This window comes from Cimex lectularius, unplaced genomic scaffold (assembly GCF_000648675.2).
Source record: "Cimex lectularius strain Harlan isolate CLEC.00 unplaced genomic scaffold, Clec_2.1 scaffold258, whole genome shotgun sequence".
Lineage (NCBI taxonomy): Eukaryota > Metazoa > Arthropoda > Insecta > Hemiptera > Cimicidae > Cimex > Cimex lectularius.
In genome coordinates, this window is record NW_019392828.1 from 380,651 (window position 1) to 396,833 (window position 16,183).

Below are 16,183 nucleotides of genomic sequence, written 5' to 3' on the forward strand. Positions count from 1 at the left end.
AAATCGATAAAAAGCGAAATTACTCTGAAATGGTTGAGAATCGGACCATGGACAATATGAACTTTTTTGTTCATTTTAGGGTGAAGAATCTACTGGAGAAGTTTGTAGCACGAGTAGCAATTCACCCTGTATATAGTTTTAGATGAATAGCATATTATTTCACTTATGCTAGAATTTATTATATACCTTCGACACACCTAGATGCTCAAACCTATGATGTGGTGGTTGTTGTTATGACGGTTTGTAACAAATAAGTGAGTTGAAGTTATTTTTACGTTACGTAAAATTATGCAACTTGTACGATATTTTCCTCTGCCCAATTGTCATCATTACAGATAAAGCTTAATTTGATTATGTGGGATACACATGTATTATGCATTTGTTGAACATGTCTGCTCATATTTGATCGGTCTTCATTAGTGGCTCGTTGTTTGGGAGCCTTGATGGATTGGCATTGGGAACACTCGTCATTGAGCGTTTCGATGAATGGACGGACGAATATCTCCACGCAGTCGGTAACAGCCCAAATCGCGGGGTAATAATTCAACACCATATTCTGATGTTAATATTGCGTCGGCAGAACCATACGTCATAAGCATAAATTGAGCAATCGGTCTCACCTAGTAATTCTTTCTCATTAAACGTTGCCCCTTTTCAGGAACCCCACTCCTGTCGCCCCTGCATGTCCTCTATTTTTCCTAATTAACCCACCGCATTAAACACTACCCCCCTGGAATATTTAAGGGGAATTAAATTGTTGCAATTGCCCCCCGGTGTTCATTTGGGTTGACTGCACCGGCCTATAAATTACCACGGGGCATGTTTCTAATTAACCTTAATTTTTAACTTTTTCCCTCTCTTGAAGGGGGTGGGCCTATTGTTAACGCCAGGAATACAAATCAGCGGGGCCTCCAATCAAGTATTTAGTACACTTTCGTCGGTTTGAAATCATTATCACCCAATGTTTCTTTCAATTCATGTTTTTACACTCTGTACCATTTTTTTTTCCACCGCACATCCAACTAATGAATATATTTATTTTCATTACAATGCACATTTCTCATAAGCATTACAGCTTAGTATTTTTGTTCTTAATTATCTTTAAGGTAAAGAACTGCGCATGAGAAGCTAATTAGAGTTTCTTTCTGAATTAGATTTTCGGCATTTTGAAAGATGTTATGACAAGTTGGAAGGGTTTACATCAGTTACATAACTAATACTTTCCTGTTAACCATGTTCAGACGATCAATGATTTTCACATTATCAGGCTGGTCACGGTTTCTTTTCGAAAACAAGTTTTGGAAGTTGGAATCACAGTTTTCTGTTTTGAATATTCGATTGTTTCAACCAAACTTACCAAATCGAACCAGTATTAGTCAAATAAGGATTGCATATAACATGATGTTGAGCGCATGTACATTTTTGTTCAAACTCCTGCTCATGACACTGGTTTTTTTCATCTCAACCAATACCTTACATAAAAAGAATAATTAATTGAAAGAAGTAATTTGGTTAATTAGACCACTAAACATAATGGATTTAATAAGTAAAAGAAGTAACATTTCACTAACAACTCCCCCCAGCCACTTCATAATTCGCTGAGAATCGAATTCTGATAACACGACGAAAAATGCAAAAAAGAGGGAAAATTTGAACGGTTGTAGGTTCAGATGGGGAGTTGGTGTCCCAGTGAATCGAAGTCACGATAGTTCAAGTGGTTAGAGCAGCGGCGTATCAAGCCGAACGTCGTCGGATCGAATCCCGCTCGTGTCACTGGCTTTTTCATCTCAACCAAGACCTTACATAAAAGGAATAATTTTTGTAAATAAGTAATTTGGTAAATTAGACCCCGAAACACAATGGATTTATTAAAACTGTTAACTCTGATAAAATTCAATTTAAAAAAATGTAGGTTTAATATGATTTTTGCCTTACATATTTTTCAGCCTGACATTTTTAAAATTTTATTCTTGAAATGGCACTTAACGTTCCTTGTTTTCAAACATTTGTCCATTCTTGATTAACTTCCCTCAAAATTGTACTTAAAAAAATGCGATCAATTCGCATTTATTCTTTCCTTTGACACAACGTCTGTTTACAGGTCGTTGGGACGAAATAAAATATTCATATTCTCAAAAACTAATTCCGAGTTATAATTGAAAATCTTTCCAATTTTTTCTTTTCCCGTCCAGTTTTTACGAACCACCTGCATTACGAACAAAAAGTAAGAAAAACAAAAAAACTTCTTTTACTGAACGTCACGGACCATTCCGGCTGTGATTGCTCCGCAAAATTAATTATAAACTTCGGAAGTTCGGAAAACAAGTGGAGGGAAAAATAATGAAGAAGGACTTGTATTAATGTTTCCATCACTCTAAAAAAAATCCATCTTAAATTGTTATATTAGTTAAGAGTAGGTAAAAATTATGGGTTTGTTCATGGGTAGTAAATTCCTGCATAAATAAGTCATTGGGCTGAATGAAATTTAAATTTCAGGAACGTTTGAACGATTGTGGACCAAATCAAGAACTCTGTTTCCCAAATTTTTTCTGACTGACCATTTCCTAATGATACTGTTATAAAATTTAATTAATTACTGTCCTTCGTGTCACAGACTTGGTAAGATAAACAGAATATAGTTTACTCAACGATTTTACTAATTTTCTATCCCGTTACATCCTTTTTGAACTATTCAGTGTGAACAGACAGTTATCTTTTTGTATACAAGTTATAATGACTAGAATATCAATGGAAGACTTTGAATGCCGAGAAGGTGGAAGGACTGCAGTTGAAGAGGTTCGGCGGAAGAAGCTCCTAACATATTATGAACAAGTTGAATACCTCTTGTTCTCCCTCTTCTCCAACTTTGCCATTTGAATACTGGCGAAATCTGAATGCCCGGCTCACCGGCTAAATGGAGTTTGCTGTTAGGCCACTCTATCCTAATGTTTAGAATCAATGTGCCCTTATCTCAACTGTTACTAAGCGTTTCGTAAATTTTGACCCAGCTTATTGTTGTATTGTTTGTAATGTTATTTTATTTTTGTTTTTCAGAACACCATCACATATTTGTGGGTGACCTGAGCCCGGAAATAGAAACACATACTTTGCGAGAGGCGTTCGCAGCATTTGGGGAGATTTCGTAAGTCCTTTTTTATAATACTTTTTTATAATAAAAGTCAGCTGCTTTCGACTTACATAAACAAATATTCAAATTGTGTAAGACAAACCGGTATAACCTTCAATTCAACCTTTAAGGAATTTCTCCTGCGAGCCGTGCTATTAAACCTCATTAAGTCGGTTTAAGACCCCTTAAATCTTCATTCAAAATTGAATTTCATATTCTGCTTTATTAATTCGACTGAATCACTCGTTTAAAAGAATGTATTTACTTCGAAAAGCTTTCTCTTTTGTATTGTTTAAACTTGCACAAAAAATTTTTCGTTTTGAATCATGATTAGAGTAAATTCCTGAAAATTTAATTTGAAATTGATTTCCACTTCACTAAAATATTAAGTTTTATCGGTCGTCGTTCCTTTGTTCTTTTGAAAAGCGACCCTTTTGGATAAATGATTAAAATTATTTATTTCTCTGTAGTAAAATTAAAGATATTAGTTTGGTTTCTTAACATACATAACTATGTGGTTGGTTTTATTGTAAAAACAAATTTTTATTAGCGATGTCTAATGTGATATGAATATTATATGACAGTAATATGATCAAGGAAAGTGTAATAATTTTTTCACATTCCATTTAATATTCAAAACAAATTTTAATTAAGTTTTGAATTAGAAATTGCGATATTTTAGGTTTGAAAATATTCTTACTAAACTAATTATGCAGTTAGTTACCCTAACCTGTTAATTTTTCCAAAATCTTTCCTGATGTGATATTATTTTCAATACTAAAACATTTGTGAAAAATAAAAGAAAGGATGTTTAATAAAAAAAAAAAAAGCAAACGATGTTTTCGATCTTAGACATTAAAGGTAAGATTAATAAAGCACAAAAAATGAACGAATCTCGTTCAAGCCCTCTCCAAACTTGAAAGTTAAGTACAATAGAGAAGGTCGTAAAGTAAAGAAAGCCGGGACAGACTGGAGTCGGGTCTTTTCACCAGCTTTTCCCAAAAATCAGCCTTTCCAATAGAGATAATATTCAACATAATTAAGAGTGACATTTGTCACCATTATTTATTTTTGTGAAAATAAATTCTACCCAAGCTATAAATACGCTTTGTTTACTATAGACCCAAAAACAACTGGACGCAAACTACTAACCACTTGAAATAAATACGCTTTGAGGCTATTCTATGGTTTCAATTTCATTTTAAAGCGTATGTTATAATAACTGCTGATATTCAGCTGGATCTATGCAAAATGGCGGATAGTTAACTTTTTTAAACTGTTATGAACAATGATATTAACTAAAAATAGAGATTAGAAACATATAGTGTGGTAAAATCATACTGCAAGTACCTACCGAAGGCAAATTCTAAAGTTTCCATATCCCATTAAATATTCTCCAGGTTCTCATAACTCAAAATTCTTAAAAATCTATCGTGAAAGGTATACATCACAACCTCAATACTATAATTTGCAACACGCAGTTCCCGATCCAGCAGAAACTCTCGTTAATAAACCTATTTCCCAAATACCACATAGTGACCCATTCTCATGCAGACCTATAAAGCTTTCTCCAAATTCTATTTTTTTTTTTAAATTTTTTACTTCTTCCCCTTAAAAGACTAATCTCCGTATTACAATCTCTCAACTACATCGCGTTCCTTGAATTTGATTTTAGATTCGTTCATTCTACCCTACTGTCTAGCCGGCCGTAGAAATCAAGTATTATTGCTCAGCAGTTTTTCTGGATGTCACGTAGGCATTTTACAGTTTGGTTCCCCAAAATCCTTTTCAAATTAAAAAGTATTCTTCCACACACCTACTACCTAATCCTCAAGTTCGTCATTTTGGATCGTGGTTCAAGATGATAATTAGCATGGAATTTTCAGACAACGTTTACGGCTTTTCAGGGAGTATCATAGGCGCAATCATGTACACAGTTTATACCCATGACCTATGCCCAACACCCAAATCACACCCTTCGGGGATGTCAACCCAATAATCCGGACACCATCCCTAGCCACCGTCCTGACCTTATCCTAGCAACAGAAGAAAATCTAGACTTTAGTACAGACTGTTACACACGGTAGTGCGTGAACCTAAATGAACACAAAAGCCATCAAGTGTTGTTCGCCCAAAGAACACGAAACTGCACACCAGTGCACATAAACGATAAGGTTCACCTTGGAACAATCTGTGCATGAAGTATACACAACGAACTAACAATACATAAAACTTAATCAGAACTTCTCCATCCCGTTCTCAGCCTTAATCTTCACTAACCAAATCAACAACAAAGACCAAGACATTCCTAACCAGACCGGAGCCGAACACGATTTCACAAATTTTTACTCATTTTCCACGCCGCCTATAGAAGTCAGTAGCCTAGCATAACTTGTAGCATGCCCTCCTATATATGGGTCATGCCAAATCTTTATTCTACTGTTCATTACGCTGCCAATTTCACTGTGATATATTTTTGTACAGATAACAATTAATATGCTATAATTGCTATATGCGCTTGTATACAGTGATTTCTTGTCACTTGAAAGTAGATAAAGAATGGTTTTATTTCTTGCAGTCTGCTAAACTTCTTGGAAGAAAAGTTTTTCTCTTGTAAGTATCCACTCTAATCCATCACTTCTGCTTTCATCGTTGTCTTTACAAAAGGAATCGTGTTAAGTAAATTAAATCTTGATGCTACAAACTATTCGACCCGGATCACTTTTCTTTTTATATATATATATATATTCTTTTATTGCACTAAATAAAACTTCCGTTTCGCTTAATTTTTTGTTTGGCAAGAACTGTACGGAAGAGTCGTTGGGCGGTGTGTTTTGCAGTTCTGCTGAACAAAGTGAAGTCTGAGATGGTTTTTACTTCTAACGAGTCAAAGTTACAGGGTAGGACATCAGCGAGGCAAAAACCGGCAGGGTAACCCATCCCTAGTTCTTGTTTTTAGCGTGTCCCAGTGGGCCACTTCCCCTCACACGTCCGTCCTTCTTCATCCCAACCACAATAGCTAAATTCCTTCTCCGGATTCGCTTTTAACGTCAGTCAAAGTTTCAATCTAGTCGCCGTTTAACTGTAGATCTTAGAACATATTATTAGGTTATGTACTTTTATGTCTAGGTCAATTAATGTAGTAGATTTCGCTGCTCTAAGTACAAACCTTTGTATAAAAATTTTCAAAAACACTATTATTGTGGAAGTGACAACACATATTTGTTCACTTGTAGATAGATTATATGTTGTTGTGTTAGAATATATGTTGAAAAGAATAATTTGGACAAATCTTTTAATAACTAGTCGAAAATCGATAATACAGATTACCCTTTACGTTTTAGTGATCAGTTGACCACGTTACTTCTTTCAATTAATTATTCTTTTTATGTAAGGTATATCTCAACCAAGAGATAAAAAAAGTAAGTGTCACGAGCTGGATTCGAACCCACGACCTCTGCTAAATGCGTCGCTGCTCTACCACTTGACCTATCGTGACTTCGATCCTCTCGGACACCAACTATGAAATGGAAACTATGGAACTGAAAAATCGAAAGGATGTAGAGCAATGTAGAGGGGAGGATCGAAGTCACGATAGCTCAAGTGGTAGAGCAGCGACGTATTTAGCAGAGGTCGTGGGTTCGAATCCCGCTCGTGACACTGACTTTATCTCAACCAAGACCTTACATAAAAAGAGTAATTAATTGAAATGCAGATAAATATTGTTATATTTAGCATGCCCAACCTGAAACAGGTGATAAATAATTTTTTCTCAAGTTGTGTTATTGAAGGATCCGAATGTTTTAATTCATTTCTCTTATATTTTTTTGTGAAAATATCAAATTTCTTTAAACTAAATATTTTTCATCAACTGTACAGTTTGTTTTAAACTGTTTGTTTTTCTTTATTGCGGTTTGTGGAAAAATTAAATCCTGCGGAGGCCGTTTCCAATTATTTGAAGGTGGACGTGGCAAAAGAGTTAATGACCAATGGCTAAATGAAAACTGACAGCCTAGGGCCGACAACAGTAAATGGAGCAATTCTATCGGATTCTCGATACGAATTGATCATCGGCCGGTCGCCCAGTTTCCAAATATAATCAAAACCCCAAATTGAAAACCGCCCTGTACTCTTTTACTGTCGAATATTTTCACTTTTTCTTCCTTGATAGTGTCCCTCAATAACATTTTTAATAATTTTTTGTTTGTTTAAAAAACATGCTAAGACCTGCCGTACAATGGTTGATCCGAGAAAATCTTGGTTTCATAGGACGGTTTACCATTTGACAATGTCTACCAATTTTATACTATGTTTTTTTTAATTAATAGAAATTATTTATTTTTTGTCGTTATGAATCATTTTGGCCTCTGTCTTCTTCTATCGAAATACACGTTTCCTAAGCATCTGAACTGATATGGACGTCATACATCGATAAAAACAGCGTTTGCAAACATGTTTATCCAAAACATATTTCGTTAATTGGCCACAAGAATCGGATAAATAGAATTATTGATCATTTATTCCTATAACTACCGCCAAATTGTCAACATCGGTTCTCAGGATTTCAACAAACCTCGGTGGACAGGCACGCCCTCTTCTCCCCGTTTAATTTCCAGTTGTCCTCCGATTTATGAACTTCAGCACAAAACAAAAACTTGTGATCCCAATTATATTGCAACCTGTTTGAAAACCGCTCTTGTTTTGCTTTATGAGCCTTACAACTCCAGCCAAACGAGATTTCTTTGCTCTCTCTATTTCTTTGTCAACTAAACTAATTTAATGAAATATACTTGAACAATTTTCCCCTAAACTGTATTTACAATTTCAGTAAATTTATCATGATAGGACGTTCGGCGCCCAAAATTTGCGATATTTTTTAAACAACATAGCTCGCTCACTCTCTCTCTCTCTCTCTCTCTTCTCTTTTTCTCTCTCTCTCTCTCTCTCTCTCGCTCCCTCACTCACTCACTCACTTATTATTGTCATAATTAATGCTCATTTTTGTATAAATTTGTTTTTCAAGTTTCAAATTCCGCTCTGAACGTGATGCCAACCTTGTGACGATATTTTTTCAAATGTGAAAATTCATTTTTCATAAATGTTATACCTGATGAATGGTGTTCCTATTTTCGTTGGATTTTGATTTTATTTATATACAAAATATTAATTCGTGTTTTTCTGCTGTTATCTGAATGTATATTTTGGAATAGAATTCATTTTAAAACAATTTGCATACTTATATCTGAATGTGATTTTTATTTCTAGTTATCTGGTTGGTGTAGTTTTGTTTCTATTTCTACATTTCGTTTTAAATAGAGGATACTTTACAACAGACAGTTACAATTTCCTGCGTCCATGTTTTTTTCTTTCCGACACCGAATAAAGCATGTCTAGCCGTTAAGCTTCCGCACGTCTACTGAATAAAATATCACCATTATCAGCTTTTTATCCGATTACGAATCTTTTTAAAGGCTTTGGTACAGAGTTTCGATCGTTTAGGACCAAATTCTCTCCATGGCAGACGAGGGTGGAGGCCGTGATAAAGACGTCCAGCATTCGCTGTTCAATCCTATCCCGGTTGTTTGCCTCGGCAAATTGACGCTGTTCCAGACAATTTGCATATGGCTAGTCGTAGTACCCTCGGTTCCTCCTGATTAGCCGGGTTATCGTTGCTCTCCCCCGACCGCATGAATATTTATCCCTATACAGTGATCAGTGGGGTTGGAGACAAGCCGTGCAGTCATTAGTTAGGACAGGTTTTTGCCACACGACATCTTTCCATTTCAACGGGCCGGCCCCTTTTGCCCAAAGCAATACAGCCATTATTTATTCATACCGACGAAAGGTACGACATTCTCATAATTGAAAATGCTGGTTTGTCAATTTTTTTAAATTCTGGGTGAAGATATTGCTAGTATACAGAATATTGCACGAAAAAAATATAACGAATATTCGAAATTTCGCCTGTATTTTTTCCTGCTCAATTAACGCTGAAGCAATAGTATATGAGTCGATATGATTATATTATGGATTCGACTAACACACTATACATAAATTAAAAGTAACATTAAACCATTGTTACAGAATACATTTAATATTGATTTATATAGCTTTTATTTAAAATGTGGACTTATTTTATAACTTGTGAAAGTTTAACAAAAAGTATTAGTTATTTACAAACAAAAGGACTTGACATCTCTCAGACTGACAACAACACATCAACTGAGCACCCAGGTTTTTAGCAAAAAAATCAAAGTTATTGCTACTGTCCAAAATTCTTATTCTTTACGAAATTAGAAGGCCTCATCAAGGTCATTTTTGTCTGTTTCTCTTCGGTGTTTTCGTTTTTCAGGCGCCATTCGGTTTCTCACCTTACTTGATTTTTACGATTACTGTTTAGTTTGGACCTTTTATAAGTCGTGATGTAGAAGGTGGGTCACACGCCTAGCACTGAAGATGGCGAGAAGCGGTTCTGACAAACCAAAACAATCAGGATAAGTGGGCCAAATTGATTAGAAAGCCAAATGATCAAACTTTTTGCCAAGTAAGGTTTCGCTTGTTGTTCTTTTCTAGTTTAATAAATATCAAATTAAAAAACGAACGCGTTATATATCTGCATAACCTGGTACGAAGTTTTATTTGTGGGAACTTTAATTTGTAAGATAGTAGATATACGTTTGCTTAGTAAATTGTTTATTTATGTTATTTTGAACTTGTGAAAAAGTCTTCACACCTTCCTCTAGGTGACTTGAAGAAAGTGCAAGAAAAAACGGAATAACCACAAGTTTCATAAATCATAATGTGAGAAGTGAGAAGGCGGAGTTATTCTGCAGATCCATAAAACACCAGACCGACTCCCCTCCAGAGAGCGGCCACAAAACGGGGAGTCACTTTTGAGTATAAATCCAGGACAGTAGTTAAAAAAAGAAAGTGTCAGAGCACTGGAATGAAAGGTGGGAAGGGAATCAGAAGGAGCGTTCAGTCATTACAGGGGGGGAAAGAATTATCATCAGCGGACTTATGAGAGGAGCCACGGGTGATTATGACTGCCGCAGAATTGTGGTCAGAAAAGCCACATTTCACTGTGACAATATTCAAGCTGGGAGCGCCTTCTCCCTAGCCGCACGATAAATGGCGTGGGGATAAATACAGAAAACTTTCGTCGTTAGGCTCTCATTTGTCCAACAGAAAAGTGAGCCTCAGCCCCTTGGCTTTTAGTCAGGGGCGGCCGCCGGTTGGATCCTGGCAATGGTTTTGGATGAAAGCGGGGGTGGGGCAAATTTTCCGCTCTAAGGGATGAGAAAAACTTATAGGGCGCGTTCAGACGCTCTAATTTCTGAAGTTAAAGAACGCCACGGCTCCCTCGGCTTCCCTTTCCTTTTGCTAAAACAACTCGGCAATCGTAATCCAACAAACTAAAACGATAATTTGAATTATAAAGGAAACAATTTACTATTTAATTTCAAGCATAAATTATATTTATATTATATATATTATCATACAAAACTGTAATGACGTTTTATATATAATACTTTACTTTATTTTATCCCTTCGTCACGTTTTCAAGGAATATATCCCCTTCAGCAACATAAAATTTACCACTACAGAATAGGACAAAATAAAGCATATAGTCAAAAACATACTACATCAACAAACGAGCAATACGACATAGTACCAGCAAAGATAATGATATCTTAATTACGATAAGTATAGCTGCTAATAATGATAAAATATTTAAAGGGTATATGTCCGTACATAATATATCAGACAATTATTTAGATGTACTATGATAATTTTTATTTTTTATTTTTTTATTACTACCTGTACTAATACATCTTGTAATTTGCGGTTATTTACATATTTACATTATACACTGTATCGTCTTGAGGGGAGTGGCCAACCATTGTTGGTCTCCCAGGTACTATAATAAAAAAAACTTGCTTTCAAACCTAAACGTAATAGTACCTGAATTCTATAAAAGTAATGAAATACGACTTTCCAATCCTTGATTCCACATATTATGGCCAAACCAAGCAGTTAATTCAAAAATAGAATATCTGCCCACAAATCAAACTCCAGAATTCCGAACCATGTCCACAACCTAGTTCGCAGTTTTATTGGGTTAATGTAAGAGCAGGATAAAGACAAATATTTTAGCAGAAGGTTCATTAATGAAATTTTTGTCTACGCAGAGATGAAAGATCTAACTATAGAGACCACGTTGGACATGTAGAGTGCAACTGTGGGAGGTTCTGCCAAGCCATCGAACATCCAGCGCATCCAATCCTTCCAAGCAAAAGAAATCAGACAAATTGTCAAAGCTCCTTATTACGGCACTAACCTCGCTATCCACGTCGACGTTAACATTCCAGTTGTCAACAGACAGATCCGCTTCCTGTTCCAAAATTTTCACATCAACCTATCCATCCCTACCCTACTGCTCGAGCCCTCTCTACTCTTTCCATTCTTAAGAACATGCCACTTCGCCTTGAAAGTCGATGGCCTCAAGGTCTCCTTGTCCCTTAATCTCGCCCACTGAGTGCCAGCATTGGCTCGTTTCTTATGGCGTACGTCCACAGGGTCCACCTCTGTCAGTGCTGTGACCATGGGAAAAAACATAATGTAATCGGATTTGTAGTATGTACTAATATGTATAGGCAATAAAAGCAATTCTAATCTAATATCAAATAACGTAATTAAAATTATTGTAGTTTTGTGTTATTAGTCAGTTACTCGTTCATTAGCTTATTTCTATTTTGAACGATTAATGTTCTTCTGTGTACATAAAACATTTCCGTGACTGATTGCCAGACCAAACCGCTGGATCCAAAGTGCTGAAATTTCGACAGAGAATTCCTATAATCATATGGATAGCCGCTAAGAAAGAATTTTTTTGAAAATTGCATCTCTATCTCTATATATAAAACAGTTCCGTGACTGACAGACCGATAACCTACAGAACCAACCGCCGGATCTAAAGGACTGACATTTCGAAAGTGCATTTCTATAATGACCTGGACAACCGCTAAGAAAGGATTTGTTGAAATTCCAACCCTAAGGGGATCACATGGACAATTTTTTACCATGTATAGACCATAGTGAACTGAAGAAGAGAAGAATTTGAGAAACGAGACATTACATTAAAAAGCCATACTAGCACTCTGCATCGCATTAGAACGGTACATTAATAAAGTGTCCCTCGTGGACGAAGTCGCAGGTAAAAGCTAGTATATATATATATATATTTACTAAAAAGTGTATATATAATAGTTTTAATTTAGATTGAATATGTGAAAATTACTAATCGCTTTATTATTTTACCCAATCTACGATAAATTGACAGATGTGCGGGCATTTTATAATAGATAACCTGATGGAGGATACAGTTGTAGTGTAGAATGAACGGATGATACATTTCGTCGTCTAGTCAGTTAATCCTATAAATTTATTATGGTTGAATTATTACAGCTAGTTTTAAAGTCCTGATGATGTAGTCCTTGAAAGCTTTACGAAAGAACTTATTGTGTTTTCTTTCTGTCGCATCAAGACATTAAAATTGGTTCTCTAGGTTAGATTTTTAGTCTAGATTTGGAAGATCATCATACTAACCTAGGTAAACATGCGACATGGAAAAATACTTAAATAGACTTATATTTTGTTTTAAATTTTAACTGGTTTAATTATCAATAATGTGTGTTGTTGTGTATTTTTTTTACGTTTTCCAGCCGTTTTTTATTTGATTTATTAAAATAGCATCCTTGCTGAACTCTGAGTCATTTACATTTTTATTCTTGATCGGGTTTCGGGTTTTACCGTTGCCCCTTCTCAACAAATTTATACCAACTTTTAAACAATAAAACTTTTAAAACAATTGAAACAATACATTTTATGGTGACATGGAAATATACTGTTTCTCATTGATACCAACAATAAAAAGGTTTTTCCACACATCCTATCCAAATTAAATACATTATTTAAATATTGACAGACATGACGTGCTGGAAAACTTTAAATTGTAGTTTAATTCTTCTGCAAGCGCGTTTAAGTGATTTACATGGGTAACAAATTTTTATTTAATCATAATTATTATGCTTATAGAATATCGTCTTTTTTGCGTTTAACATACTTTTTTGTTACTTAATAAAAATCACATTTAACACATAAATTCACTAATTTCGTGGTCCGCTTGACCAATCGAATCCCGCTCGTGCCATTGACTTTTTATCTGAACTAAAAACCTTAATTAATTGTAATTAACACATAAAGTTTACAATCTTCATTTCTTTTCATTATTTTGTTTCTTTTTTCAAAAGAAGTTTGAAAAATATTCCTGATCATCTCTTGAACCTCCTATCTACGATCGTTTGCCGTTCCACGGGAGTTTGACTACTCATCGACATATTTTGAATTCAGCACAGGATATACAGAAATAACCAATTTGTTTTTATACTTTTCCCTGTGTATCCGGCCTTTTTGGTCATTGTAGCCTACCAATCGCTCACAGTATTTGTCTTGTTCTCTTTTTGCAGTAAATCACATTTACATGAATGCCCCCCCCCCATTCATGTTAATTCAATACGTTCATACTTTATATGCAATCCTCAGTCATAAATTTTGTTTTATGTAAATATGTTTAGAAGCGTGGCTGTCCTGAGTTCCAGAAAAAATATACCGTTTTTACTCGCGACTGTTTTCTAATAAAGAATGTCCTCACGGGCGCTCAGGTGCAATTGTTTAATAATAATCAAACCCTTTTCCAAGCTATATGAAATATAATAAAGAGAGAAAATTAATGAAGAAATGTTTGTTCATATAAATGTCAAATTTATTTTTTAAGTAGGATACAATAATTAAGCTTAAAGTCCGATGTGGTTAGGGTATGGAAAGACCACAAGTGCGAGGCAATAAAAATCAAACAAGGTGACGTGAGAAAGTTTTCCAAAATTCACAAATTTCGTGGTCTGCTTGATCAATTAATATATTACAATTAATTAAGGTTTTTTAGTTGAGATAAAAAAGTCAGTGCATAAGCGGGATTCGAACCCACGATCTTCGGGTAGCTACGATTTTGAATTTTCCCTCCTTTTTGCCATTTTTCATAAGGTGGGGTCGAGATGAGAAGTTAGTGTCTGAGTGGAACGAGGTCACGATAGCTCAAGTGGTAGAGCAGCGGCGTATCTAGCCGAAGATCGTGGGTTCGAATCCCGCTCGTGCCATTGACTTTTTTATCTCAAGTAAAAAACTTAATTAATTGCTTTCCAAAATTTTCCAAGATAATATTTCCAATCTGATAGTGGGTGAGAAGAAAATTGGAAAATTGGTTGATCCCCATCCGTGTAGAAAAGGTCATGAGATAAGAACAAGACCGAGATCACCATCGGCTTCTCCTAGGTGGGTTAATTTCTAGATTGGTACCAGAAAAACCTCCTGTAATAAAAGGAAGATATATGGGATTCGTTTTGTGTCCTTCTATCTTCCTTCTTATTTCTATCAGATGTTGGCAAAAAGATACGTTTCACGACCGATTGACCCCACTTCCATTCGGGACATCTTCATCAGGAAACATCATTCTGAGTCAGGGAGAGGAAACGATTTTTTTTTATTACCGATAAATTTTTCCTTTTTCCTCGTATATCATACTATAAATATAAGTCAATCATATACAGTTTTGATTTTTTTGCTGAATGGTTTGAGGTTCGGTTTGCGAAGTCTCGGATTACGTGCAAAATTACGACCGAGTCACACGAATCTAACAATGACGTTCCGGATCGATAATTGAATATAGTTTTCAACGAACGCCGAACGCGAAGTTTTTTCCTTAATTTTTTCTTCCGCACTGCGGGGGACATTTTTAAAAGGCTGAATAGCCTTTGATTGTCAAGACTCATTATAAACATTACTGTGAATAGCTCGTCTTTAACCCAGGGCTATTCCGACCTCGGGTAATTTAATATTTTTCCAACACGCAAAACCTATGCGGGAATGGACTTTTATAACGGCACAACACAATATTCAACAGTCGTATATCAACCGCTTACACCGTAAATACACGACTCGTTTGTTTAGGTTTGTCATTCTAGAAATATGAACGACTAAACACTCTCGGGAGAACTTTACAGATGAACTTTTAAGCTAAAAATTATTAAACATTATAGGGCAATCAATATGTGTTGCTGGAAGTTGGCAGTTTGCCGAGGCGCCCTTGGACCAACCGTGAAACAACGTCGGGTTTTCATTACGGTTCAAAAATTGATTACTATTATAATTTTTATAAACTAACAGGCAAAAAAAAAAAGATATCGAATATTTTAATATCTAACGTAGTATTTTAGAATTCATTTTAGAATTTAATGATTTATGACAACACTTTATTACGTTAGATATTAATATAATAATTAGATAGTTAATATGTAAATGTCCAAACTACATTTAGATATCATTTAATGAGTAATATTTTAGATAAATTAATATTCTTTGTATAAAGATTTCCCGTCTGAATATTCCGAATGAATTATGCACAGTTATGATATTGATTTGTAAAGGGTCAATTTACTTGTTGCTGTATTTGATAATGGTATTGATCTCTCAGGCTTGTTAAATGATTTATATCGATTTTTGTGCGTGTTTTGGTAACGTAAGAATAAATCATCACTGCTATCCCTTTTGCCAATTCTTATTGCTTAAGTTTCTCAAAATGTAAAATATAACGAAAGTATAAAATCTTAAATCTTTACATCTTGATAGAAAATCTGGAAATCAGGTTGAATTGTCAAAAGAATCGTCTTTAGCTCAGACAGCTAAGCAGCCCTGAAAGCATTACCACGTAAAAATGAATGATGGACTTAAGCGGGGAACACACTTAGCGATACAACGCTACTCGACGCAAATCCGAAGTCCAATTTTCCATAATTTTGTACTACCCCCGTGCACATCTGCCCGATGCTATGCAACGGTACCCTACTCTACGCTATGCGATCCTCACTGTCCAGATTTTCATCCGGGTCGCACCGAGTATATTCGAAGACAAGAGAACCGGACACTCATATTTTTATTCCA

At 35.3% G+C, this 16,183-nt stretch overlaps 1 protein-coding gene across 7 annotated transcripts in view; it reads left to right on the plus strand.

Moving 5' to 3' along the window:
* LOC106670319 (nucleolysin TIA-1) overlaps window positions 1-16,183 on the plus strand; it is a 387,290-nt gene that overhangs the window by 238,480 nt on the left and 132,627 nt on the right. For all 7 annotated transcript variants that reach the window (XM_024228481.1, XM_024228476.1, XM_014400523.2 and 4 more), the window contains exon 2: window positions 3,055-3,142. Coding sequence is in view for 6 of the 7 variants with exons in the window: in XM_024228476.1 (XP_024084244.1) it covers window positions 3,055-3,142 (88 nt within the window). In the remaining variant the exon portion in view is untranslated. The remainder of the gene's footprint in view (window positions 1-3,054; window positions 3,143-16,183) is intronic.